The following is a 23,760-nucleotide window of genomic DNA, read 5'->3' on the forward strand; positions in this document are numbered from 1 at the left end:
GATATTGCCGGCGCTGAGCGGCATAAATTATATTCTTGATGCCATTTGAAATTGTTGACAAAGAATAAACACGCGTTGAAGCAAAAAGTTCAATGGGAAAACGAGCAAAAAGAACGCTGATCAAATGGGAAATACCCAGAGTAAAAATTGCAAGCCAAGTGCAGCGCTGCTTTCCCCTTCGCGCAGCCGAGTTAAGCCATGTTTGGCGACACTTCCTGCTGCGTCACAAACACACACCAAAAAGGTACCCCTGATACCCTTTGTTCATTACAGGCAGCCAGCAGCCGTGCATAAAATATTTAGACGTTGTAAAAATGATAATTATGTGTGCGTGCCTGCCATGCACATGAGCCTCAAAAACCATATTTTTTCGATCAATTTCGTTAGATAAGCGGCAGCACTTGATGTCTTGCTTTGGAATGGGAAAGGGAACTTAAAGTCTAGGCCAAGCCCTGGCAGACAGCACACATTTTGCAACTGAGCAAACAATGTGGCGATACAAGGATGAAGGAGCAGCAGCGGCAGCGGCAGCAGCAGGGTGGTACAAGGGGTGCAGGAGGGTAGCGGCTCTTGTTTCGCAAGCTATAAATAATTAATTAATGCAAAAGCAGACAGGCAGACACACAGTGAGTAGCGAAACTCTATGCAAATTGCTCTGAATATAGACCATAAATTTTGTGCCCCAACCAAAAAGCTGATGAAGCCATCATTGATGGCAGAGAGTTATGGCTTTTACAACCATTTATATATATGTACATCTATTGCAAATAACTTGAGTTATTCATGTACTCAACTGAACATAGTTTGCCAGACTTTAAGTTGCTTTTGCCGCTGCAGTTTCCCCAAGCGAAGTTCAGTGACCACAAAACAGCTCCACACTGCCAGTCCCCTGGGGTAGTCCAACCCCCGCTTGACCACGCCCCGTCAACTCTGCTGGCCAGTACTTGGAAAACTGCTTTTAGCGACAGTTTTTGTGTGTGTGTTTATTTCTATTTTAGTGCTAATTTCCAGTTTGCTTACAAAATGGCAAATGCTGCCCCCCACCCAGCTGGCAGCCATTTTTGCTTGTATTTCGCTTTCGCTTTGTTATCAATACCCTTTAGATGTGGTGTGCAAAAGGGGTATATGGGCTGGCAGGTGGCTTGGTTGGTGGGTGCTTAAAAGTGGCAAAAAAGGTAACCGAACTCGAGGCTTGAAATTGGAAATTTGTTGCCTGTGGAAGATGTATTAAATGAGGGAATAAACTGACTGATGCCCAAGAATAATCGCACTATTTTGGAGACTACAGAGACTATTTTAATCAGCAGATTTTAAGGCAAATTGAAGTGAACTTTAAAGGCAAATGTTGCTGTTGAAATTTAGACTTCAAATATAAACAAATCCACCACAGATCGGAGCTGTTCTCACTCGTTTTTATTTGGCAATTCAGACCCTGCCTTGTCTCCAATTGCCTTCCATTTATAGCTCTGCCCTCTGCTCTTCCCACAGGGTATCGCACAGGTCTTATACTCCCCTTACTCAATGCCAGCTTTTAGCTTAGTGTTTTTGCTTTGGTGCAGCGGCATAATTAAAAAAGAGCGCTAAAAAGTACTACACTTTACCGTGTAGATTGTTTCTTTATTTTGTTGCATTGCAAACTTCAACTGCAACCCGCTGCCACCGGTGGTGTTTAAATGAAATTAATTAGTGAGCGGGGCAGCCTGGCGTTATGCCTCGAAAGCTTGTCCTGCCGTCGGACGAGTTTATTCAGACCCTTAACGAGTTTTATGTACTTCTCATCGAGTTTGCCGAGCACCTGCTGCAGCTGCTGGTCTCGTATTCGGCCCAGACACTGCTCCACCCACAGCTCCTTCAGCTTCGCCGTGTGCTCCATCTGCTCTAGCAAGACTGCCTTGCGGTTCTCGAACAGCTCATCCAGCTGCTTGGCTGTCCGCGGCGTGAGCTGTGGCGCACTCTTGGCCGTCACCGACTGTAGATAGAGGCTCCAGACACGCTCCCGTCTGTGTTGCAACTGCTCCTGCAGCCACCTGGTGGCCATCTGCTCCAGCTGCCGGTCCAGTCTGCGCAGTTGCCTGTGTCCCACGCGCACGCCGCACTGGCTGAAGATAGCCGCGAAGAACTTTAGGCTGTGTGGTGCTCCATTCCAGCGCCTGAGACGCTGCATGCCCCGCAGTAGCCCACGTTTCAAACCCTCTGTGGCTGGCAGTCGCTGAGGCTGGAGCTGCGCGTCAGCGGCTGGGATCCGTCTCAAGCGTCCATCTTCGTGGTAGTACTTCAGGCACTGACGACGCAGCTCTTCGTTTCTATCCATGAGGATTTGTAGCTTTTCAGCCACAGAGCCTGTGCTTTCCCCTTGCTCAGTGCCTGCTTGGGGTTGTTGGATCTGCTGCTGATCGTCCAGCGGTTGTCCCTCACGTGGTGTACATTCCGTTGAGGCATCTTTGGAGCGTGCTTCCTTGGCTGACTTGCTCTGAATCTTTCTTGGCACATCCAGTGCAGCCTTAGAGCTGCAGCTTTCTGTTCTTTCCCTTGGCGTGCATTGGGTTGTGGAATCTTTAGACTTCGGTTCCTTGTGGCATTTACTCCGCTGCTCCCTTCGATCATCCAGTGATGGGCTTAAGCTTGATGTGTCTGGTGTCCATTCCGTTGCAGCATCTTTGCACCTTGCTTCCTTGTGGCATTTACTTAGCAGCTGCATCCCATCAGTTGGCATCGATTCGGTTGCAGCATCTTTGGTTCGTGGTTCCGCCTGTCGAAGTCCTGGACTTGGTTCCTCTGCAGTTGTGGCATCTTTGAAGCACTCATCGCAGCTCCCTACATCCATGAATCGCACATGTTTGCCAAGCTTCACAGTCTCAGCGCCTTCTTCTGCCCGTTGGGCTGGCGCTTCCTCCTTGCGCTGACTGTGTACACCCTCTGGCTGGGGTGCCCTTTCAGGTTCGTTTGTAGCCATCTCCGATCGATGGTGCCCAGCCACCTTGAGACGCTCACCTTCCGATGGTTTCTGCTCAACCTGGCTCGGTGCAGACTCAACTCCTAGCCGCTTGGCCACTTCCTCGAAGCGCTGCTTCAGCTCACACAAAGACGCGTATTCGTTCAGGAAAGCTTTCTGCGGCGTTGGCTCCCCTTCGTTGAGCTGCGGCAGACTGTAGAAAGTTGTTCGCTTGGCCACATTCTTGCCAAAGTTCTGCAAATGTTCACTGGAGTCCAGCGCGGCTGTCATATGTGTGCGCTGAGCGTTGCTCTCAAAGGATTTTATCTTCCGCGTTAAATTTCCACTTCCGTTCACTGTAACGCCGCTGGAGGGCTGCGGATCTGAGAAGCCCAGCTCCGAGGAGGCCTCTGAGAACTCTGTGTACTCTGTCGGCACCTCTGCCTCCTGCCCCATCGCTATGCCCTGATAACTATCCAAAACGCTGTTCAAATTCCTGCTACAACTTCGCATATCCGTAAAGGGTTCCTGGAGCAAACCAAACTCCGAGAGGTGACCCTGCAGCAGCAGCATCAACCCGTTCCGGGCTATCTTCTCTTCAGCGGTCGCCTGCCCAAAGACCTCCAGCCATTTGTCAATGATTATGCGGTCCGAACCGAAGGCCAAACCCTTGAAGTAATCCGCATAACGTGTGAGCAGCGTTTGGTAGTGATTATCCAGCATCAGCTCCTCTGTGTCCTCTTCTTCCATACTTTCAGCTGACACGCAAAAATATTGAATTTTATTTTACTTTGAATTTGAATGAAATCTTTCTGCTTGTTAGATGTTTCAGATAATGTTTTCCAGGGGATGTGTAGCTCTTAGCTTCCAGCTCAAGTGGCAAAGTCCCGCACTTCTCTTTTCTCTGCGGTTGCCTTGCCACGTATATTTTCATTAGCACAACGCTGCGCGCGTATAAATTAGGAAAATGAAGCAGCAAGCAGCAGCCAGCAGCCAGCATGGCACTTGAGTGCACCACAACCCTTACAAATGCTCCCCGTTAGGGGTGGAGCTTAACCACAGCGACACGTTGCTGCTTGGCGCTGCTGCGGCTTCTGGCTGCACGACTGCATAAATTTATATTGTTAAGCATGAGCTAGAAAAAAGCACGCGCTGCCTGTCAAAAAACAAAGCGAAGAGAGAGATGATGCAGAGCCCTGACATGGTGGAAAACGCAAAAAGAAAAAAACCAAAGAAGTCCACCAAGCAGCTGAAGCAAACTGAGTTAGAATTTAAGTTTAAATTTGAATTTCTGCCAACCTATCGATCAATCGCTCGTTTGCAGCGATCTGGCAGCGCTGCGCTCCCGCTTCGCCGCACGCTCTGGTCACACCAAAAGTCTGGCTTTTAGCGTGCTGCTCGCCCGTATTAATTGTTTGTTTTGCTTTTTCCTCGCCTTTGTAAATGGATTTCCAGACCAAATACTCGAAAAGACACTTGAATGGAACCATCTACATAGCCACACGACGCGTGCTGGAGGAGAAGCTACGATCGGAGCTGGAAAGTGGTGCGGGTGAAGTAAGTCCCCTGACCCCTCTGACACACCACGCTGCATTTTGAGGCTAAGTTTTGATTGTTTTTGCCAGCTGTATTTGCGGTTCAAGGCACCGTTTGCCGCATATGACATCGAGAAGATTGCGCAGCTGGCCGGGGAACTGGGCGAGATCTATGTGATACGCTTCAAGGTGGATTTTCGCAATGAGAGTCGCGGCTATGCCTTCCTGCAGTACATCGATGCGTCGCTGCAGGCCAAGGCCATGGAAGTGTGAGTTGGACACAATAGAAATGATAGAAAATAAAAGACTTAGTTTACGTTTTGCGTAGCCTAAAACAACGCTTTAGGGACATCAGCTTGGACATCAACATATTGCCATCGCGCAATTTACGGGAACTGGTCATGATAACGTCTGCGGGCACGTGCTTAACTCCCCTGAAGGTCTACCAGCAAATGCTCAAGCTTTGCAGCTTCAATAGCGTGCGTGTGTATGAGTACCGTCCGAACACATACATGCACGTCTTCTCCTACGTAAACAACGAGGCGGCCACGCTGGCAATTCGCCATATTCGTACCAACATTCTGCTCTTTGGGAGCGCCGCTCATGTCTCCTGGCTGCGCACAAACCAAACGCTGGACCACGATGACTTTGTCACTGAGTGCTGCCAGCAATTGGACAGCCAGATGAAGCCGGAATCTAATGCCGAATCGTGCAGTTGTTTCACCTTTTCGCGGCCACAAGTGTGAACTTAGTTTGTAAAAGTATCTTTCTGTTTTTTTTTTTTTTTTGCAACGTTTAATTACACTTTTTGTGCAAAGAGTTTGCTTTGTTTTGTGTGTGCTTCGGCTTGTGTTCGTCTGGCAAAAAGCAGCCGCAGCTTGTTGACTTCATTAACTCAACTGGAGGGCTGGAGAGCAGCATCATCATCATCATCATCATCATCATCCAAGTTAAGCCACAGGAGCAGCGGCAGCAGCAACAGGGGAATGCACTTTTTTCACATGCAAATTAATGCAGTGTCGTCGTCGTCGTCGTCGTCTTCAGCGAGGAGGGCCAGCAGTTTCAGGGCAATGCGACAACCTGCGGCATAATGCAATTAAATGAGTGCAAGGAGGAGCTGTAGCAGCAGCAGTTGTGAGTCCCGCAGGCTGGCATTGTCGGAGTCAGCTTCAGCAGCATGAAGTGGAGTGCAATGATCGACAGACAGCGACAGGTACAGGCACAGGTAGAGGCAGAGTGCCACAGCGAGTGCTCATCCATCATGACGAGACGCTAGCTGGAGGAGGACAATCTAATGCGATTGCCGCACTTGACGGGATGTCGTGGTGCAAAAGGAAACGGATGTTGTTGCCGTTCCTGCTGCTCCTGCTGTTGCAATTAAATTAGAACCTGGGATCGAAATGCAGTCGGAAATAAGACAGGAACAAAACACCGACTGCCGCCTGTCCTCATAAATATTCATTGAATTAACGTTGAGCGGGGAACATCTTTGGCGTGCGAATGGAATGGGAATGTTTTGCATTAATTTGTTAATTCAAGCGCGACAGCCACGCCCCCACATCCCCCCAACATCCCTCTGTGCACTCACTTAAATGCCATTAAAATTTGAAAGACTTCCCGGCAGAACCCAAACAGGTTAAAGCCACAGCTGTGACGCAATTACAATGGCTCAAAGTTTTGCCTCTCTAATTTCTCCTTTAGTTGCCATAGCAGCGGGCAGGAGGGAGGGAGGAAAGCGGTTACGGAAGCGTGTGACCCATTTTCCATGGCGGCAGAAACTTGGCATGAGGCTTACCTGGTTATTGCGGCAAGAGCCAATATTTGTTTTCTGATGCGAGAGTAGGCAAAAGCAAAGGATAGTGCAGAGGCGGAAGACGGAGACGGGTGCTGAAGTGCTGTGCGGCTGTGCTCCAGCTGACACAGTTTGCTTTAGGCTTTAAGGCGTCGTTTGGGTCTCTGGGATTTGGGTCACAGATTGCCCAGCAGTGGGAGGAGGCGGCTGGCCACCCAGTGTCACCGGAAAGCGAAAGTTATGCACATATTGAGTTGAAGCTTTAAGCAAAAGCCACCATAAAGCCACCCGCACTACACACTCCACCAGCTTCAGCTGTGGCTTTTTGAATGCGGTTTTACGAGTAGTTTTCTGTTCTTTCCATATTCTTTTTTTCGTTTCGTCACCACAGCAAAGAGCATGACAGATGTGCATGTGCAGCAGATGGAGTTGTAGATGCAGATGCAGATGCAGATCCAACTCCTGCCAGCCAGCACTTAACGCGCATTTTTTGATGATTTTTGAAGCAAGTTGTCGCTGGCTTGGCAATGCCATTACCAGCAGGCAGCGAGGCGGACATGCTCCATGCATATGCATGACATTTGAGCTGGTTTTGGCTCTGAATTTGGTTTACTGACAGATGCCAAAGGGAAAACGCAAAGACAAAGGATAGAAAAACGAATAGCAAACGGAACTTAAGCATCTACTTTGCATCCTGCTTCTCCTATTGCTCTCCTCCCACTGCTAATATTTTATGAATCAATTCAATTTTGTCATCAAATATTATGTACAACTCCTGGCCAGCTGCTGCCCACAAGTCCCTGGCCTGAGGACTAATCACCGGAGGGCGCAGGCCACGCCCTGCCAGTATAAATTAATGGAAAAAGTTGTGTGGGGGCGTTGGCCCCAGCAAACAGAAAGCAAAAGGCAAATCCGTGAGCTAATATTACAAAATATTCCTTCAGAGCAGTTGTTGTAAATGAGTTTATGAGCGTGTCCGTGTCCGTGTCCGTGTTTGTGTCCGTGTTTGTGTCCGTGTTTGTGTCCGTGTTTGTGTCCTTGTTTGGCGCTTTGTTTATGCTGCATATTAAATAAATTTTGACATCAGCCACGACAATTTCTACAGCGTAGTACGGCGCTCCCCACTCCCCCCCGTCTTCATCTTTGGAGTGTTTTATTTTTTTTTTTTTTTTGGGCAACTTTTCAGCTTGTTGACAATAAAATAACATTTTGCACTCACTTAGCACAGATGGGGCTTGGCTTCGTTCCCGCTGTAACTTCCACTCCCGACGGCACTCCAGCTCAAGAGTTTTAATGAAAAAAGTTTGAACTACCCAAAAGCCAAGCCAAGCCGAGGCTGGGGGCAGGGCAGGCAATGGAGTTGATTTCCGTGTACCATATTTATGTATATATCTGGTGTGTGTGTGTGTGCTTCATTAAAATGTAGACTTGATCATTGAATTTCTTGGGCAAAGTTTCGAGCAGCAGCGCTTGAGCATAACAATATTAAGCATACGCAACGTGACGCCCAATAACGAAAGGAAGAAGCCAAACGGCTGCTGCCTGCTGCCTGTTGCTTGCTGGGCATTGCAAATCAATCAATAAAACTGCCAGCGAACTCAATCGTAAGGCATTCTTTGCACACACACACAGAGAGAAAAGGCCAAGGCAAAGGCAAAGCCTCTTTCTTAACTTTATTTTACGTGCAGATTTTCCCACTGTGTTGGCTTGTGGCTCAGCTATGTGCAATATATTGAAGCATCTGCTCATACTTCGGCTCGGCCCGACATTCCAATTGAAAGCAAAATAAAACATCAAATGAAATAGAATAGAAACGGAATGGAATGGAATGGAATGGAGGTTTTCTTCAATTTAATTTCAATTTTCTTTCGTTGCCTGGACACCGACTCTTTTTTATGTCATGTTGCAGTGACAAAATACAAATAATAAAAATATATTTATGTTGCAGCAAAACTGTGCATTAGCATGGCAACACCATGTATTTGGCTCGACACTTCTTTTGCTGGTCTACAACTTTGTTTGTGCAAATTTCATTATCAACGGATGCCGCTTAAGTGCACATTGAATTCAATTAGAGTTCGCTCGTCCTGCATGTGCTGCCAATACGAAATTGAATTATAAAATATTTCCAGACAATATTCAATGCGTTCAGTGCTGTACTTTCGAGACGAGCAACGTAGCTCTGGTCAGTGGCAAAACCGCAGCAAGTTTTTGACTGGCAAACAATTTTGCAGCCAGGTCTTTAGCTTTAGCTCAAGCCTTCGATGATTAGTTGTAGAGACACGGCAATGGTGAGGCTCATCCTGGGCTTGGCTGCTGCCCAAGATGCTTCCTGCATCCTGCCACAACTACCACACACAGAGAGAGAGAGAGAGAGAGAGAAAGAGCAGGCAAACCCCAAGTAATGCTGCCTGCCTGCTGCCTGCTGTGGTGGCCATTATTTCCTGTATTTAATTGCACTACTCTCGGCTGCGGTTTTCTGCTACATTTGTTGCAGCAGCAGCCCAAGCCCAAGACCATAATGTACTTTGGCTAACCAGCTGGGGCATTACCTTTGGCAACTGCTGCTGCTTGACTGCCTCAGTTTTCCTTTGCACTTTCCTTTGCACACTCTTAATGGAGAAATCATTTTCTGCCCCCCGCAAAGAGTATCAACTGCTGCGACCTTTTCGTGGCAGCTTTCTTTTTGGCTTGACGACAGTTGCGCCTTTGTGACGTATTTGTTGGTCACTTTGCAGCAGCAGCGGGCGATGAATAGAGAGAAAAAGAAAGAGTAGAGAGACAGAGAGTGGGTGGATGGGTGCCAGAGTGCCTCGGTTGAGGTTTAAGAGTGGGAGCCATCAAATGATTTATACTTTAATAAGCGTGCAGAGGACATGCAGAGAAATTAGATGTGACCACAGCACACACACCAGGCGGCCGTTTCCTTTCCATTTTCCCACCCAAACCCAAACCGCTGCCATTTTTCTTTGACGCTTCACAAAAAGGAATTTGCGCAATTTATGAGTGGAGCCAGGCAGCAAGGGAGCGGGCAAGAGAGCACAAAAAATACCAAAGCAGCCTTCAAGGAATTAATAAGGAAGAAAAGGAAGGGGTGTGGGCATGGGATTGCTGCAAGTATTTGCGGCATTTATGGCCATTAAGGTGTGAGGTGAGAAATATGCGTGCCACCAGCACAGACCCTGACTGTGGGACATGTGCGAAGGCGCCTGCCCAGACCTACGACACTTATGCTTCGGTTTGGAGTAGAAAACTTGTCTGAATTTTCGCATCCATAGCAGGCGCAACTTTGGGTGTTATATCATAGATCGAAGCCAACTGCCAGTGTGTTCGTTGCCTTCGTACGTTTCGGGTCAGCGCTCAAAATTTAAGTTTTTCGCTGGTAGAAATTTTTCTGCCGGACTTCCCTTCGAAATTTAATACTTTAAAGTCCCAAACTTTGATTGCCTGCCCCGCGAAATGTCGGGGCTGCTGAATGAAGCTGCTCTCGACGTACACTTTGCCGCACAGACGCGTGTCCTGCAGCTAGTCCTAACGGATAAAATAAGCCACAATGATCACGCACTCGCCCAGAAGTGGGTGAGGAATTGCAATCGGTCGTGCAGGAACGACAAGTACGCGCGGAACTGCTTGATGCTGCTGCTGTACGGACAGCTGAAGGACCTGGGACGCCTGAGCGAACCCTTTGTGAGCGAGAAGAATCTGAAGCTCAGCTTGCAGGAGGTGCTGACCGAGTACGATGGGAATATGACGGAGCTACGGGCTACACCCAGTGAGTACTTCCAAGCGGAGGCGGGCCATGACCCGCGTTTGGTCAATCGCGCCACGGAGCCCATGGGCAAGTTTTCACCGATGAAGCAGGCGAATCAAGTGCTGAATCAGGTCAAGGTTGGGCTGCACGCAGTGCCCGTGGGGAATAATGCACGAATGCTGCCACACAGCCACACGCATCATCAGATTCCGGGACACTACATGGCCAGCCACATGGTGCCGCAGCAACAGCAACAGCAACAGCAACAGCATCAGCAGATCCATCACCAGCAGCAGATCCATCACCAACAGCAGAGCCAGCAGCTTCATTCGCAGCATCAGCAGCAACAGCCGCAACAGCAGACCCATCACATGGAGCATACCCAGCAGCAGCAGCAAGATGAAAATCTAATCGAAAATGTTTGGAACTTCTCACTGCAGGCCATTGATCGCTTGGACAAGTGGCGCGGCAGCGACGACAAGCTCGGGTTCTTCTCGCTCTGCCTGCGGCCTTTGATCATACAGGAGCCGGGCATACGTCGGAATGTCCCAGAACTCGATCACAGACTGGCCATGGTGATCCATCAGATCATAGACGATGCTGCCGCCTCGATCACTGCCAAGGAGAATGCCGTGCTGCAGGAGCGAGCGAATCAGCTGCTGCGACGCCAGGAATTGGAGCAACTGAGGGCCAATCTGGACCGTCGGGAGGTGGAGTTGCGTCGCCAAGAGGCCATGGCCGTGAAACTGAGCGAGCATCAGCAGCGTTCGCACTCCCCAGCCGCAGATCCAAGGCCAACACGTTACGCTGACGAGCGCCAGCATCCGCGTCATCCGACGCCGAACAAACTGCCTCCGAATGCGGCTCCCTTGCCTGCGGGCCAGTGCACACATTTCCAGGACAACGAGCAGAATGAAGGCGGAGCAACCAGGGAGGGAGCGGACATTAATTACATTTGCCCACAGTGCGAGATGGAGACATCGGCGGTGACTTTCAACAGCGTGGAGTTTATGCAGGGCGAACAGGCGGTCGAGCAGCCCCAAGATGCGCTGATGGACGGTGAATCCCTGGAGGAGTCCACCAATGGGATCAACCAACAGTGGTGATGGCATGCCGGACACACATTAGACACAACAATAAAAAAAAACAACAATTCTTTGAAGCGCTTGCCCCATCGTTTGTTGTCTTTTTTCTCGTGTCTGTCAACGGCAGAAGTTTTAATGTAGTTTTAATTTTCTAGTAATCACAGAGGGGCGCTGGAAACTTGGCCGACACATTGGTACGGGCACGGGTAGGGACTTGCAGGGCAAAGCAGCTTTGTTCGTAATTAGTTTTTAAGTGAGAGTTTTGTGGCAGGAGGCGAAACCACGGGGGGCAGCCAATGTTGTGTGTTCCTAAGAACTTCTTAACGATGTTCGTCTGCCAATAATGGTCTGCTGCAATTGATTTTACTGCGGAATGCGAGCATGGATTCATGTTAATCGATAAGCAAATAAAAAGTAAGGCCAACAAAATGCAGGGAGTTTCAATTTTAACAAATATATATTTTTGCAAGCAGCAGAATCCTCCGTAAAAACTTCCCAGCAACTGCTTGAATGAGTTGCCAAGAGCCAATACATTCCTCCCCCAGCCACTGCTTGCCTGCGCTGCATGACAAAAGCTCAAATGTGTAGCACCGCTTGTCGCTGCAAGTGCTGGAGCGAGGAGAGCCAAAGGCACAAAGCGAACAAAAAGAAGAAAAGTTTCGCCGCTGACTTTAACGATGCGCACAGACAGCAGTCAAAGTTCCGAGGCAAAAGAAAAATGGCAAAAAATTTGAGTAAGTGCCGGAAAAGCCAAGACGAACGCTGCTGACATTAGTGGGCACAAAAATAAACGACAAATTTTGTGTAGAAGAATTTATGTGTGCAAGCAATTAGGGAGCCAAAGCAGAGCCACACTGTTGCGGCGTATTTGCTTGCAGGGTGAAAGGAGCAGGAGGATTAAGTAAACATCTGCGACCACAATCTTCCAGAAAAGGGGCAACAAAAGTTGCACTCTAGCAACTATCCGGCACAGCCCGAACATAACCATTATGGGAGTGAATCATCCACTGGCGTGCTTGTTGTTGCTTCATTCACATTCAGCAACATCGCTTAATGGGTTTCCTCTTCTGCGAATGACAACTTTGCTTGGGCTGGCACTTTGCAGACTGTTCACGACACTGGAAAATAGAAATGGCCACAGCTATTGGCTTTTGGGGCACAAGCTGCGGGTTAATAAGTTACACAAGTCTCCCCGTGTCCTGTACTTTGTCGTTTATATTTACACTGGGGAAATGTGTACATTCTTCTTGGAAAAATGCCGTTTGGCAAAGGTCTCAGCCACTATGAGGGGAAACACCAAACTGGCTTCGGCGTAGACTTTCACTGGCGTCGCCTCTTTGCGTATCTTGCCCCAGGATATGGCCTCGTCGGGTCGTGCGCCACTGTCGCTGCCATCAAACTCCGAGGCGGTGTTAATGAACACCGAGTAGTCCGCGCCATTGCGCATCAAATTGGCATTGCAAATGTGATGCTTGATCACGCCACCGCCCACAATGATCATGCCGCTGTTGACGGCCTTCACGGCCATCGTGTTGAGGCGTCGCAGATCGGAGAGAATGTCCACGACGAGGCCAGGCTGCCGGAACGAGTGGAAGTACATCATGTCGCCCAGGCTGCCGTCTGTGAGCGCTGGACAGAAGACGGGTATGTGATTCTTGGCTGTCCAGTAGTAGATCGAGCTGGGGTCCGCAATCCGTTCGCCCAATCGATTGATGATGCGAGACGGAGACCAGACCGTGCCCTTGCCGCGCTGCTCCTCCAGCATTTCATCGAGCAGCGGCATCAGCCAGTCCTCAAATTTGCAGTAATTGTCATTGGGCACGAGCAGATTGCCAATCCGGTTGATTCCCCGGTCGCGCAGCTCACGTCCGTTGAGCTCAAAGGAGCCCATGAATGTGGGTGCAAGGCATTTGATGAAATCCTCCTCCACACCGCCAGCGGTGGTCACAATGCAGTCGATCATGCGATGCTCGGCAAGGAAACGTATCGTCTCTCGCATGCCTGACGACACCAGGTTCGAGGTGTAGCCCAGGAAGATGGTGCACTTGCTTCGCCGCCGAATGAAGTCGTCCGTTTCATGGAGGTCCTCCTGGTCTGCTTCCAGCGGTTGTGCCCTGCAATCCAGCTGTCAGTGTTTAGTGCTTGAGTTGCGCATAGCTACAGATTCAATTGGACTCACCATTTTGTTGATTTCTTGCATGGCCAGGCCGAGATTTGTGGCCTGAAATCCGGTGTTTACATACGACTCGAAGAGTTTGCTGTAATCCACGCCCTGGTTGAAGTCGTAGCCGTGCACCTGGGGCGTGCCCTCAGGAATGCGCTCGCTACGCTTCAGCACTGCATCTTTGGCTATTTCTGGTCGCGCTGACATGGTTTAGTTTATAAATTTAAACAAATTCTATGGTAAATTCAACATGTGCAGCCTGCGCGCGGATTTATCGATAAGAAATACCGTGAGACCCTCAGGAAAATACCAAAATATACCATATAATTTTCACAATATACCGCAATTATACAGCTGAAAAGCTTATAATTCTTATAAGTTGAGCACAGTAAAGACACCCTGAGGCCGCCGAAACATCCCGAAAAGTATATATTCTATAGTAAGCCGTCACTCTGCTTACCAACACTCGGAGCTATCGAGGCCAAAGTGACAGTATATTTTTGTCATATTTGTATTTTTCGGAGGTCATTTTGGGGATCGATTATATCGATAAAAGTTCAATATGTATTTTCTTCTGATGACACCTTGTTGTGCTCATCCAATCGTGTAGTTGTCATGTAGAATTGACATTAGCAGAAAATTGTGTGTGGACTTCTTTAGTTTAAATTTAATTTTCTAAGCTGTGCAACAAAAGCGAATGCTTAAAACCAACTGAACTTGTAGGAAATTAAATAGTTGATCGGTTAAAATTGTAGCTTCAGTGCATAGTATACCAGCTAAATCCTAAATCCCAACCCGAATATCAAATTCGCGAAATATCATTTCGCCAGTCCTTTCTTTTGCCATCCATTCAGATGTGTAGAAAACGAAGTAAAGAAAGCAAAGCACTCCACTGACTCGAAGTGATTTTTTTTCACATCAATTTTAAATTTACGGTAAGGGTAATTATAAATTTCAACAAATTACACACAAAACATTGCAAAAGTTAATAAAAACAAATATGCAACCAATTTAGGAAGGAAAAGCGAGCGAGCAACGAGCGCTGAAATAAACCCGCGAATCATCCGAAGAAGACGAGGGGACGCCAATTATAGCAGCCAACAAAAATATAGAACAAAAATGATTAAACTCTTTACGCTGAAGCAACAAAAGAAAGACGGTGACCAAAAAGGGAGCGGTGGCCAGCAAAAGAAAGCATCGGCTGCCCAACTGCGCATACAAAAAGGTAAGTACGATACGTGCGGGTGTGTGGTGTGTGGCATTGGCACGGGGGAAGGGGATGTTGTTTTGGATTAATTTGTTTTTCTGGCCCCCAGTCCAAGTTCATCATACAGACATTTTTCATGCTTGTTCTCTTGCCCAACAGATATTAGCGAACTGAACCTGCCAAAAACTTGTGTGACAGAATTCCCGGATGCCGATGATTTGCTCAACTTCAAATTAATTATGTGCCCGGACGAGGGCTTCTACAGAGATGGTCGCTTTGTGTTCAATTTCCGCGTGGGCTCCAACTACCCGCACGAGCCACCCAAAGTGAAATGTGCAACGCAAGTCTACCATCCGAACATTGATCTCGAGGGCAATGTGTGTTTGAACATATTGCGCGAGGACTGGAATCCAGTGTTGACCATTAACTCGATAGTCTATGGCTTGCAATTTTTATTTTTGGTTTGTAGACAGACCCAAAGATATCCCCATCCGTTTGTACTGTGTGTTAACCCATTGCTCTTTGCAGGAACCCAATCCTGAGGATCCGCTGAACAAGGAGGCCGCTGATGTCCTGCAGAGCAATCGTCGCCAATTCGAGTACAATGTGAAGAAGGCGATGCGCGGCGGTTGTGTGGGCGAGACCTACTTCGAGTGCTGCCTCCTCAAGTGATATAGGAAATCAAACAGTCTTTTATTAATTTAAGCCTCTGCCTCCCTCCCCCACGCATTAGAGAGAAGAAGGGTTAATGCACTTGGCAGCGGACAACAGAAACAACAACAAATTATTGTAATAAATGAAAGAAAAAACCACTGCGTAAACCGAAGAAAACAGTCGAGTTCGAGTCGCCTCATCGATGCCCAAGTTTAATACAATTAATTATTCAATTTAGCCATTTATATGCCGCTATCCCCCCGCTGTCAGGCTTCACAGGTGTATGCTGTGCCTGGCCATTTGCATGTTGCGCCACAAGCAGAGATCCGACACTGCCGCCTGTCGCCCGCCCGGAACACGCAGGTCGTAGAGTCTGCTGATGAGACCCACACGTATGTCCTCGGTGGGCAGCACCTTGAGCAATTGCTGCACGAGATTCGCTGGCAGCAGTCGGAGCACGGGCGCCACGCGCTCTCCACCGCACTCGACCAGCAGCGAAATGAATTGATAAACGAAGACGGCCTTGGGTGACAGCTCATCGCCGCTCACAAATTGTACAAATACACCGAAAATGTGCTGAATACTCGACTGCAGCGGCTCCCTCAAGCTCAGGGGTGTGGCACGCACCTCAGTGCTGGACGGTGAGGCAAGACGCGGGCCGCCTGCCAAGCCCGCAGCGGCGTTGTCTGTAAAATCGTTTGAGTTCTCGCTGCCATCGCCAATGACTTTGCGCAACTTGGCCACATTGCTGGCCTGCTCCTCCTCATCATGGGAACGCGAGCGTTTCTTCAGGGAGGAGGAAGCCGCAGCGCTGCGCGTTTCCAAACAAGAGATGACACAGTAGACGCAGAGTCGCGCCAGCACCAGCGACTGCGGCTCATTTATGTCCTCGCTGCAAAACAGAAAAGGAGCAAGCAATAAGCAAGGGACTTGCTGTCATCTCAGTGGAGTTGGCTTACCCCTGACGACGCAGCATCAGCGGTGGCACCACATACTGCAGCAGCGCCTCGGTGCTCTTCTCAATGTCCAGATGCATGACGGCAAACACAATGTCCATGGCTTTGGACATGTCGCGTATGTACTTGCAGGTGAGCAGCTGCTCCACCAGTTGCGTGGCCAGCCACGCAGCACCACCAGCCAGCAGCAGCGACTCCAGCGTCTGAGCAGCGCGCACGGGCAAATGCCCCGCCTCGGCCACCGTTTTCCACACCTCGCGGAACTGCTCGATGAGCGGCGAGTGGGAGATAAGGCGGGACTTGGTGCTGGGCGCGGGATGCACATCGTGCTGCATTTTTCTGATGATTGGATAGGAGAGTGCGAGCCGCTCCTTGGCATACTCCTGGCTGGACAGCTCCTCGCTGGTGAGCGGCGCCAGAAACTGCTGGATCATGTTGAGGGGCTTCAGCAGCTCCGTTTCCCGCACCGAATACATGTAGGCGCACAGAAAGCTCGTGGCGCAGACGGAGAAGCTGAACAAACGTCGCTTGATGTTGTCCAGAATGCTCTTGACGTCCGCCGAGGAGAGTGTCTCCTGCTCCCAGGCAATCAGCACGTGATGCAGCACACCAGGCAGATTCAGGCACGTCTCCTGCCAGCTCAGCGTGCAGGGCTTCAGTTGTGCGGCCTCCGGTTTGCTCAGACTCAGCAGCAGCTCATCCACCATGCTGTCATCGCAGAGCGCCAATATCTGGCGTGGATTCTTCAACTTGTTACGCTCCACCATGCACTCCCTCACCCACTTTTCGAAGAACGAGTCCCCGCGGTCGGAGAGCACAACCTGAAAAGTAAAGGCCACAATTCTTAGTGCATCAAATTCTCAATTTTCTGTGGCTTATGCTCACATCTGAGCCATAGGTCTGCACAATGCTGGTGAGCATCAGAAAGGAGACATCAAACAGCGTGGAGCGCGTGACATTGAGCTTGCCCAGCTCCGCGGGCACTGGCTTGGAGTTCTCATTGCACTGAATCAGCCGCGAGACGAAGGTCTTCAGTCGCCCATCCACGGTGGCCACTGAGAGTATCAGCTCGAAGCTATTGCCCACCGGCACCTGGCACAGCACATTCACCATGTCCTGCACTTTGTTGGTGCACAAAGTCTTAAGCACGCCCGAGAGCGGCACCTCGGCGCGCTTGATGAAGATTATGTTGGAAGGCGTCTGCTGGCCATTGTCGCACTTTTTGAGCAGCAGCGAGGAGGCCTCACTACGGGGTAGAGCAAACATTAGAAAGAGTTATTTGTGGGAGTTTAGAGTGTAGACCCACCGCTGACTGGCAAACTTCTTCACATGCACATCGTTCACCAGCTGCTGTTTGGTCCAATCGTTGAGCAGGAATTCAATCATGTTGCACGAGCATTTGGTGTCCATGTAGTCCAGCAGCAGATTATCCTGTATGAGCAGCTCCAAGGCCTCCACCAGCTCGGGTATATAGTCCGCGGGTGGCGGCTGTTCGCCGGGCACACGCTGCAGCGCATGCAACTGTTTGATGATGTGCGGCATCTTGAAGAACATAAATGCGCCCCACATGGTGTCCGGACTGGTGTCGGCCACATTGCTGAGCGTGAGGAAGCCCGCGCGTATAATCTCGTAGAACAGACGCGTGTTGGTGTAGCGCTTCAGGCGCTGCAGCATTTGCAGCTCCGCCACATAGTAGCTGGTCTCCTTGCAGGGTATGAGCAGCACCTCAACGGCCAGCAGTGGCTGCACGCAGTACGAGATCTTCTCCGCGGGCAGCACATTGAGCTGCTGCAAGTCCAAATGGGAGACATCTATGTAGGCAAACTGCTGCAGCTGCTGCTCCACGCCGGGCGAGCTGAGCGTAAAGTTGGAGTTGGTGAGCGAGCCCTTGATGGTCGCATATTTGTCGCGTATCTTGCCATGGCACTCGAACTCCTCGTGGCAGCCCACGTACAGCATGGAGAGCATGAACTGATGCTGGCTAATACGATCGATGACGGCACAGGTCTGGTCCAGCATGTACGACTGCTCCGCACTGATCTCCCCGTACAGCTCATAGTGCAGCACGGTGCGGGCAAAGATCTGGAGCAGCCAGTAGACCAGCTGTACGACAGCGCCCGGCAGCACAGCCTCCTCCGATTTGATGCGACAAGTGACACCATCCACAATGCCAACTAGAAACTCCAGCAACGATGTGATACAGTAGACACGCTCCAGCTTATCATATTTGGCAATGCAACGGAGAACAGCGCCATGCGAGACGAGGTGCGCGCACAGCGAGTGCTTCAGGTAGTTGAGCACCAGCTGAAAGGGATAAACAAACATTATTAAGGTGCAGCTTTGACTCAAGGCAGGGAAAAACCTACCGGATTAGCCGTGGAACCGATGAGCGCCTGCTGCATGAGGCAATCAGCCAGATTGTAGACATCTCCGCTGACACCTCGAGGCAGCACCTGCAGCAAAACACAAACAAACATTTCGCATCAGTGCTGTCATTGACATTCCTGTTCAGGTTTTTCTTTAGCCAAAAACAAATACAAAGCGCCTCAAACATCTAACAACAAATAAATACAAACATCTCTGTGAATTTTTACCAACAAAATGCAACGTTTGTGTCTGTACGCGGTCCGCGCGCTTCGCACCCGAAAGCCCTCGCGTCTGTACTCCAAATACCAATTTAAGGAGCCAAAAACCTTCTACTATCCCGATCGTACAGCAGAAACTGAACGCAAAAGTGGCGTGATCAATGAGCAAACCCAGCGCCAGCAGCTCGAACCCAGCTGCAAGCCGAGGGACTTTTACTACAAGGTGCTGGGCGTGGGCAAGTACGCCAGCAGCAAGGAGATACGCAATGCCTACCTGATGCTGGCCAAGCGCTATCATCCGGACAAGATGCGCTCCGAGAAGTCACTGAAACACTTTCAGGATATCTCCAATGCCTATCACATACTCACAGACGATAACAAGCGGCTGGAGTATGACCAGCTGGGCGGTGTCTCGGATGAGCAGGCATTCCTCGAGATGGCCACGGTCAACCCAACAATCCTGGGGCAGAAGCTGAACGAAGCGAAGAAGCTACAAGCGGAAACAGATGCCAGCGATGGTGAGCGAGACTTTTGGTCTTGAAATGTGCAATAAAATTCCTCTCTCTGTTCAGAAATCGACAAACTGATGCGCGCCAAGGGCAAAAACTGTGAGCTCGAACTCAAGCTCAGCTTTGAGGAAGCCGCCAACGGCTGCAAGAAGCGCTTGGACGTGCACTACCTGCGCAAGTGCGCCAAGTGTGGCGGCAAGTCGCAGCTCATGACCCACCGCGATGTCGGCAAGGAGCCCTGCCGGCGCTGCAATGGCTCCGGGCAGCTGACCCGACGCACCGTGACCTTTACATCCGCCAAGACTTGCGAGCAATGCCAGGGCAAGGGCTACATCAATCGGCGTGACTGTGAGCCGTGCGGCAATCGCGGCTTCGTTCTGTCCAGTGTCGAGGTGCTGGTTAAGGTGCCGCCTGGCTCCAAGGACGGCGAGGTGATGACCATCCAGAACCCAAACACCAATGAACGCATCAACTATCGCCTGGTGGTCGAGCGCAGTGTCTACTTTCGCCGTGATGGCCTGAACGTGTACAGTGACAAGTTGCTCACCATATCGCAGGCCATTTTGGGCGGCACTTTCACTGTGCCCGGCCTCCATGAGCCCGTGGAGCTACGCGTCGCCCCCGGCACGCAGCCAAACACGCAGATAACAATCAAGAGCAGAGGCATACGCTCCGAGCAGGGTGTGGGCAATCACATAGTCACCTTGAAGGTGTTTATACCCACGAAACTGTCCATGAAGCAGCGTCTGCTGTTCTTGGGTTTGGCCCAGGCGGAGGATCCCATTTTCGAGCGTCAAACCGCAAGCTCCTATAGGAACTCCGAACTCTAACTGTGTTAAATTATCTGCTCTAATATATTTTGTCAATTATTCTGTTAAATTTCAACGATTTAGTGTGCATATTTGAAAAACAAAAACTATTGATTGTTGCCTTTCCACTCACCTTCTTGATGTTGATGCCCCATTGCGAGTCCGACCAGCGTTCGCGCCACGCCACATAGATCAGCTGAAGGATTTTGTTGTTCTCCTTCATATCCCTCGCAGGAAGTCTCCTTCAGTGTTGCGTTTATTTATATTTTTTCAAACTTTTTCGGCGAAGCAATAATTTTTTTTTTAGAGATGCGCGAAATAGTATGACCGCCAGTGGGACAGCGGAATTCTCGATAAAATATACTGACACACCCTCGCACTATACCGAAATATACCCTTACATTTTCAACATATTTATCGCAAATCTTAAATAATTTTTCTCGAATATGCCTTAAAAAATGGAATGTAATAATGGACCGACGATATACCATTTAACTAATTTTGGTTTATAAAGTAACCCAAACCTGGTGGCCGCGAACTTATTTATAAAATTAAAATCTCATTTTCAAAATATACCGTAAAAATACCGATGATTTTCACATTCCTCGAATGTGGTATATCGATGCTATTGTGCGATAAACTACAACGCCAATGCCATGTTAGTTAACAGATCTGTAACAGACTAACGAAATCTAACATATTTGGCGCGTACTTTAAATTTGTTTTGCTTTTATAATGACAACCAGACTCCAATTAGCGAAATCTTGTGCAGAGCATTAGCCCAGCCTTAGGCGACCACTTTCGATTCAATTAAAGCAACAAAAAAAAACGTGCCAATTACCATTTGGGCTTATCTACCTGCTGGCAACAGACCCAAACTCGCATAAAGAGGTCGCTCGGACTTGTTCTGTTCGTACATTGTTGGGGCCAACAATTGGAGCGAGTCGTTAAACTTTTTCGAGGCAATTTTGTCGCAAATTGAAACAATTTGGGATTCCGGATTCCGGATTCCGGATTCCGCATTGACACTGCGATTACGACTACTCCGAGTGCGAGTGCGTCCAATGTCTCAAGTTCAAAGCACAACTGAAGGCCAAAAACTAATGCTTATTGTTACGCTACTTTGCTGATTGATTTTCCAAACAGCAAAGTGAAATCAATAAACAGGTTGACTGACGGTTGTCTTACAGTAGCCAAATGTTGCCCTAACCGCCACTGGCTGTGTGTCTTGGGGTACATTGATTATGGTCTCTGTTTCGGATGCTCAAAACTCTCTGCTGATTAAATGGCAATTGCTTAAGGGCATACACTTCTATTACCTTCGATTGGCTTCGCTTGTACTTGACTTGTACCCACTGGCAGTGCTCTGATCTGGGGTTCAAATGCACATCAATCACATTGGACTCTTGTGGTCGCTTTTAATTAGCTGAAAATCAGCGATTCTTATCAAGCAAGCTGCTGCTGGCTACTGGGGGCTAACGCTGTAATTACTTGCTGTGGAGTTTTGTAAACTTGATTTTCGTTTGACCTCCAGCTGAAGCAGAAGTTGAAGCTGAAGCGCCATGCTTTACGGCTTCTTCTATGAGCATTTGGCTTTGGCTTATATTCTGCGGTTACTGCCGCTGCTGCCTGGCATTGTGTATATGAATCTCTCTTTTGGGGCCTGTGAAATCTTCTACAAGGCCAAACAAATTACAAGAAAAACGCTGAGAGGGTTCATTATCGTGTAATAACCCAATGACCGAACAAGGGTAGTGCCTCCTCACAGATTACAGGGTATTCAGTTGCAAATGAAATATTTCACAGTGCTGGCAGCCGCCCACACAACTGCACTCTCGTTCCACAATTAATCACTTCATTGCGTTGCAAAAAATCATCAATTTAATTGAAAACAAACTGGAATACGCGGCAGCATTTCATTCCATTTTACAGTCACCCGAAAAGTTCAAAACTTCTAACGTGGATGGATCATTGTTTGTGTTTTGTGTTAAATATGGTTTAAAGCCCGAATATAAAAGCGGAAGTGTGGCAGACACACAAAAACCTCTGGCTAATTGCCGGCCATTATGTCTTTACATTTTTATAAATAGGAAATATACTTTTGTGTTGCTCAGAACGGAGATAAGTGAATTGTACTTCCAAAAAGTACAACAATTTAATGAGCGCTCAGACGAGGTTTTCTTACAAAAATTGAAGCGGATTTCACAGGAAAATATGAAGAAACCAACCAACCAACCAACCAACCATCCAACGATCGATCAATGCCGCCCCAGTGACCTCTTGGTATCCCTCCGACACTCGATAAGGCGGAAGAAGAAACTTCAAAGATTGATGGACAAAAAAATCCCTAAGTAATGGTATTTAATTGAATGATTATCCCACAAAAGACAATAGAACAAGAATCAACAAAAAGTAAGTACACAAAAAAGATACACCTGATGCCATTTGCCATATGCCATTTGCCATATATATTCCCCTCGATCCATGCTACGATCATTAGCAACAAAAGAACACACATCGCATTTCTGCCAGCATCACTTTTTAGCTATTAATGAACACAAATTGCTCACAAAACAAAGCAGACATACCCACAAAAAAATGTATAAATAAATGGAATAAAAATAGACATGCAAAAAAGGGCACAAAAAGAGTTGAAAATATTATGCAATCAGTGACCGCAAGAAATGGGAAATGGCAAAGAATCGGTGGCATCCTGCCTGAATGTCTCCCTCCCTTTCTGCTGCATGATTGATGATGGATGGTTCCCCCCCAAATGCGGAACCACAGCCTCAGTTTCACTCTAGAGAGGCTCCTCCCTCGGGCGGGCCACGCACACGAATCATAATCCCCCAGCTCCAGCTGCTGACAGGCCAGAAAAAATCAAACTGCCATCAATCATTGGCGTGTATTTTGTCACAATAACAAAACAATTAGCTAATTAATGTCTTCCGTAGGAGCGCCAACAGAGTTCATGTATATAATAATAATAATAATAATAAATATGCCGGCTGCAGGGCATGACCCGGAAGTGACCCTTGAAAGGTGCTGAGCTAAAGTTACGCCCGCTAAAAAAATATGCCAAAGGGCAGAGCAGCGTCAAAGTTGGAGTTGAATAAACGAACAGATTAAATACAATTTTAAATGGGTTTTTGGTTGTTGGCAGAAATTCACTGAGAGGGGGATAAAAAGGGGAAGGAAAGGTACAACTTTTGGCCCACATTTGAAGATATAAAATAATTCAAAGATAAAATTGCACATTTTAGCAGCACGAAAAACGAACCCTAAATCATCAGAGTCGTGGGAAAACCTTCAACGTTTTGCTGTTTTAAAACTTCTAGAACACAACCCAAAAACACACACATAAAAAACGAAACAGATCATCATTTTCAGAGTCTAATGAGCAAACAGACACAATTACACAGATTTTTAGAGCCCCATGCTGTGTGCTTGTGGTTCAATGTCAGGCGTCGGAATTACAGGAAGCAATTTTCAGTGTGGCTGCTGCCCTGGCCGCCTTATCACCCACCCTCACGCTGCTTATCAATGCGACACTGAAGCTGAAGCCAGGCCACCGAAAACCGAAAACCGAACCAAGAACCGAATAAAATTAACAGCCCATTTGTCTTGGTTTATGGCTACTGTTTCTGTTTCTATTTCTGTTTTTCGCTTCTGATTTTTGGCACCGATTTCTGTTTCTGTTTTGATTTCTTTTTTTTTTTTATTAGATTTCGCATAAAAGTTCAATTAATTATAGAAGCAAAAATGGGCAAAATTGGTTTCG

The 23,760-nt window shown here is 48.4% G+C and overlaps 5 protein-coding genes across 6 annotated transcripts; 2 read left to right on the forward strand and 3 right to left on the reverse strand.

Annotated features, from left to right (window-relative positions):
• Positions 1-1,581: 1,581 nt before the first annotated feature.
• Positions 1,582-3,744, reverse strand: LOC117589425. The gene has a single exon (XM_034281360.1). It carries the CDS (start codon positions 3,680-3,682, stop codon positions 1,670-1,672), a length of 2,013 nt encoding a protein of 670 aa, XP_034137251.1. The 5' UTR covers positions 3,683-3,744; the 3' UTR covers positions 1,582-1,669.
• Positions 3,745-4,342: 598 nt separating this feature from the next.
• On the forward strand, positions 4,343-20,049 carry LOC117589426 (protein tumorous imaginal discs, mitochondrial-like). 2 transcript variants are annotated; one of them, XM_034281362.1, is made up of 3 exons: positions 4,343-4,489; positions 4,558-4,734; positions 19,482-20,049. In XM_034281362.1, exons 1-3 carry the CDS (start codon positions 4,376-4,378, stop codon positions 19,998-20,000), a joined length of 810 nt encoding a protein of 269 aa, XP_034137253.1. In that variant the 5' UTR covers positions 4,343-4,375; the 3' UTR covers positions 20,001-20,049. The 2 variants fall into 2 exon arrangements, with proteins under 2 accessions (XP_034137253.1, XP_034137252.1); XM_034281361.1 differs by lacking the exons at positions 4,343-4,489; positions 4,558-4,734 and adding an exon at positions 18,655-19,179 and having other exon boundaries at positions 19,234-20,049.
• LOC117589427 (probable deoxyhypusine synthase) lies at positions 12,293-13,519 on the reverse strand. The gene is made up of 2 exons (XM_034281363.1): positions 13,275-13,519; positions 12,293-13,220 (listed from the first exon to the last, which is right to left on the reverse strand). The coding sequence occupies exons 1-2, from the start codon at positions 13,464-13,466 to the stop codon at positions 12,315-12,317; spliced, it is 1,098 nt and encodes a 365-aa protein (XP_034137254.1). The 5' UTR covers positions 13,467-13,519; the 3' UTR covers positions 12,293-12,314.
• On the forward strand, positions 14,047-15,263 carry LOC117589430 (nedd8-conjugating enzyme UbcE2M). Its single transcript, XM_034281367.1, has 4 exons — positions 14,047-14,194; positions 14,275-14,484; positions 14,626-14,927; positions 14,995-15,263. Exons 2-4 carry the CDS (start codon positions 14,379-14,381, stop codon positions 15,136-15,138), a joined length of 552 nt encoding a protein of 183 aa, XP_034137258.1. The 5' UTR covers positions 14,047-14,194; positions 14,275-14,378; the 3' UTR covers positions 15,139-15,263.
• On the reverse strand, positions 15,306-20,300 carry LOC117589424 (mediator of RNA polymerase II transcription subunit 24). Its single transcript, XM_034281359.1, has 6 exons — positions 20,113-20,300; positions 18,443-18,529; positions 17,383-18,380; positions 16,962-17,322; positions 16,080-16,897; positions 15,306-16,012 (listed from the first exon to the last, which is right to left on the reverse strand). Exons 1-6 carry the CDS (start codon positions 20,200-20,202, stop codon positions 15,394-15,396), a joined length of 2,973 nt encoding a protein of 990 aa, XP_034137250.1. The 5' UTR covers positions 20,203-20,300; the 3' UTR covers positions 15,306-15,393.
• Between the last annotated feature and the right edge of the window lie 3,460 nt (positions 20,301-23,760).

Source organism: Drosophila guanche, unplaced genomic scaffold (genome assembly GCF_900245975.1).
Source record: "Drosophila guanche unplaced genomic scaffold, DGUA_6, whole genome shotgun sequence".
NCBI classification, from domain to species: domain Eukaryota; kingdom Metazoa; phylum Arthropoda; class Insecta; order Diptera; family Drosophilidae; genus Drosophila; species Drosophila guanche.

Bases quoted from the DNA above. Each gene is read 5' to 3' on its own strand.
- LOC117589425 (XM_034281360.1), bottom strand. From the start codon at position 3,682: ATGGAAGAAGAGGACACAGAGGAGCTGATGCTGGATAATCACTACCAA.
- LOC117589427 (XM_034281363.1), bottom strand. From the start codon at position 13,466: ATGTCAGCGCGACCAGAAATAGCCAAAGATGCAGTGCTGAAGCGTAGC. The intron at 13,221-13,274 runs GTGAGTCCAATT...AAACACTGACAG, and splicing joins TGCAAGAAATCAACAAAATG to CTGGATTGCAGGGCACAACC.
- LOC117589430 (XM_034281367.1), top strand. From the start codon at position 14,379: ATGATTAAACTCTTTACGCTGAAGCAACAAAAGAAAGACGGTGACCAA. The intron at 14,485-14,625 runs GTAAGTACGATA...CTTGCCCAACAG, and splicing joins CCAACTGCGCATACAAAAAG to ATATTAGCGAACTGAACCTG. The intron at 14,928-14,994 runs GTTTGTAGACAG...TGCTCTTTGCAG, and splicing joins GCTTGCAATTTTTATTTTTG to GAACCCAATCCTGAGGATCC.
- LOC117589426 (XM_034281361.1), top strand. From the start codon at position 18,678: ATGCAACGTTTGTGTCTGTACGCGGTCCGCGCGCTTCGCACCCGAAAG. The intron at 19,180-19,233 runs GTGAGCGAGACT...CTCTCTGTTCAG, and splicing joins GGAAACAGATGCCAGCGATG to AAATCGACAAACTGATGCGC.
- LOC117589424 (XM_034281359.1), bottom strand. From the start codon at position 20,202: ATGAAGGAGAACAACAAAATCCTTCAGCTGATCTATGTGGCGTGGCGC. The intron at 18,381-18,442 runs GTAGGTTTTTCC...TATCCCTTTCAG, and splicing joins TCGGTTCCACGGCTAATCCG to CTGGTGCTCAACTACCTGAA. The intron at 16,898-16,961 runs GTGAGCATAAGC...TTTACTTTTCAG, and splicing joins TGCAGACCTATGGCTCAGAT to GTTGTGCTCTCCGACCGCGG.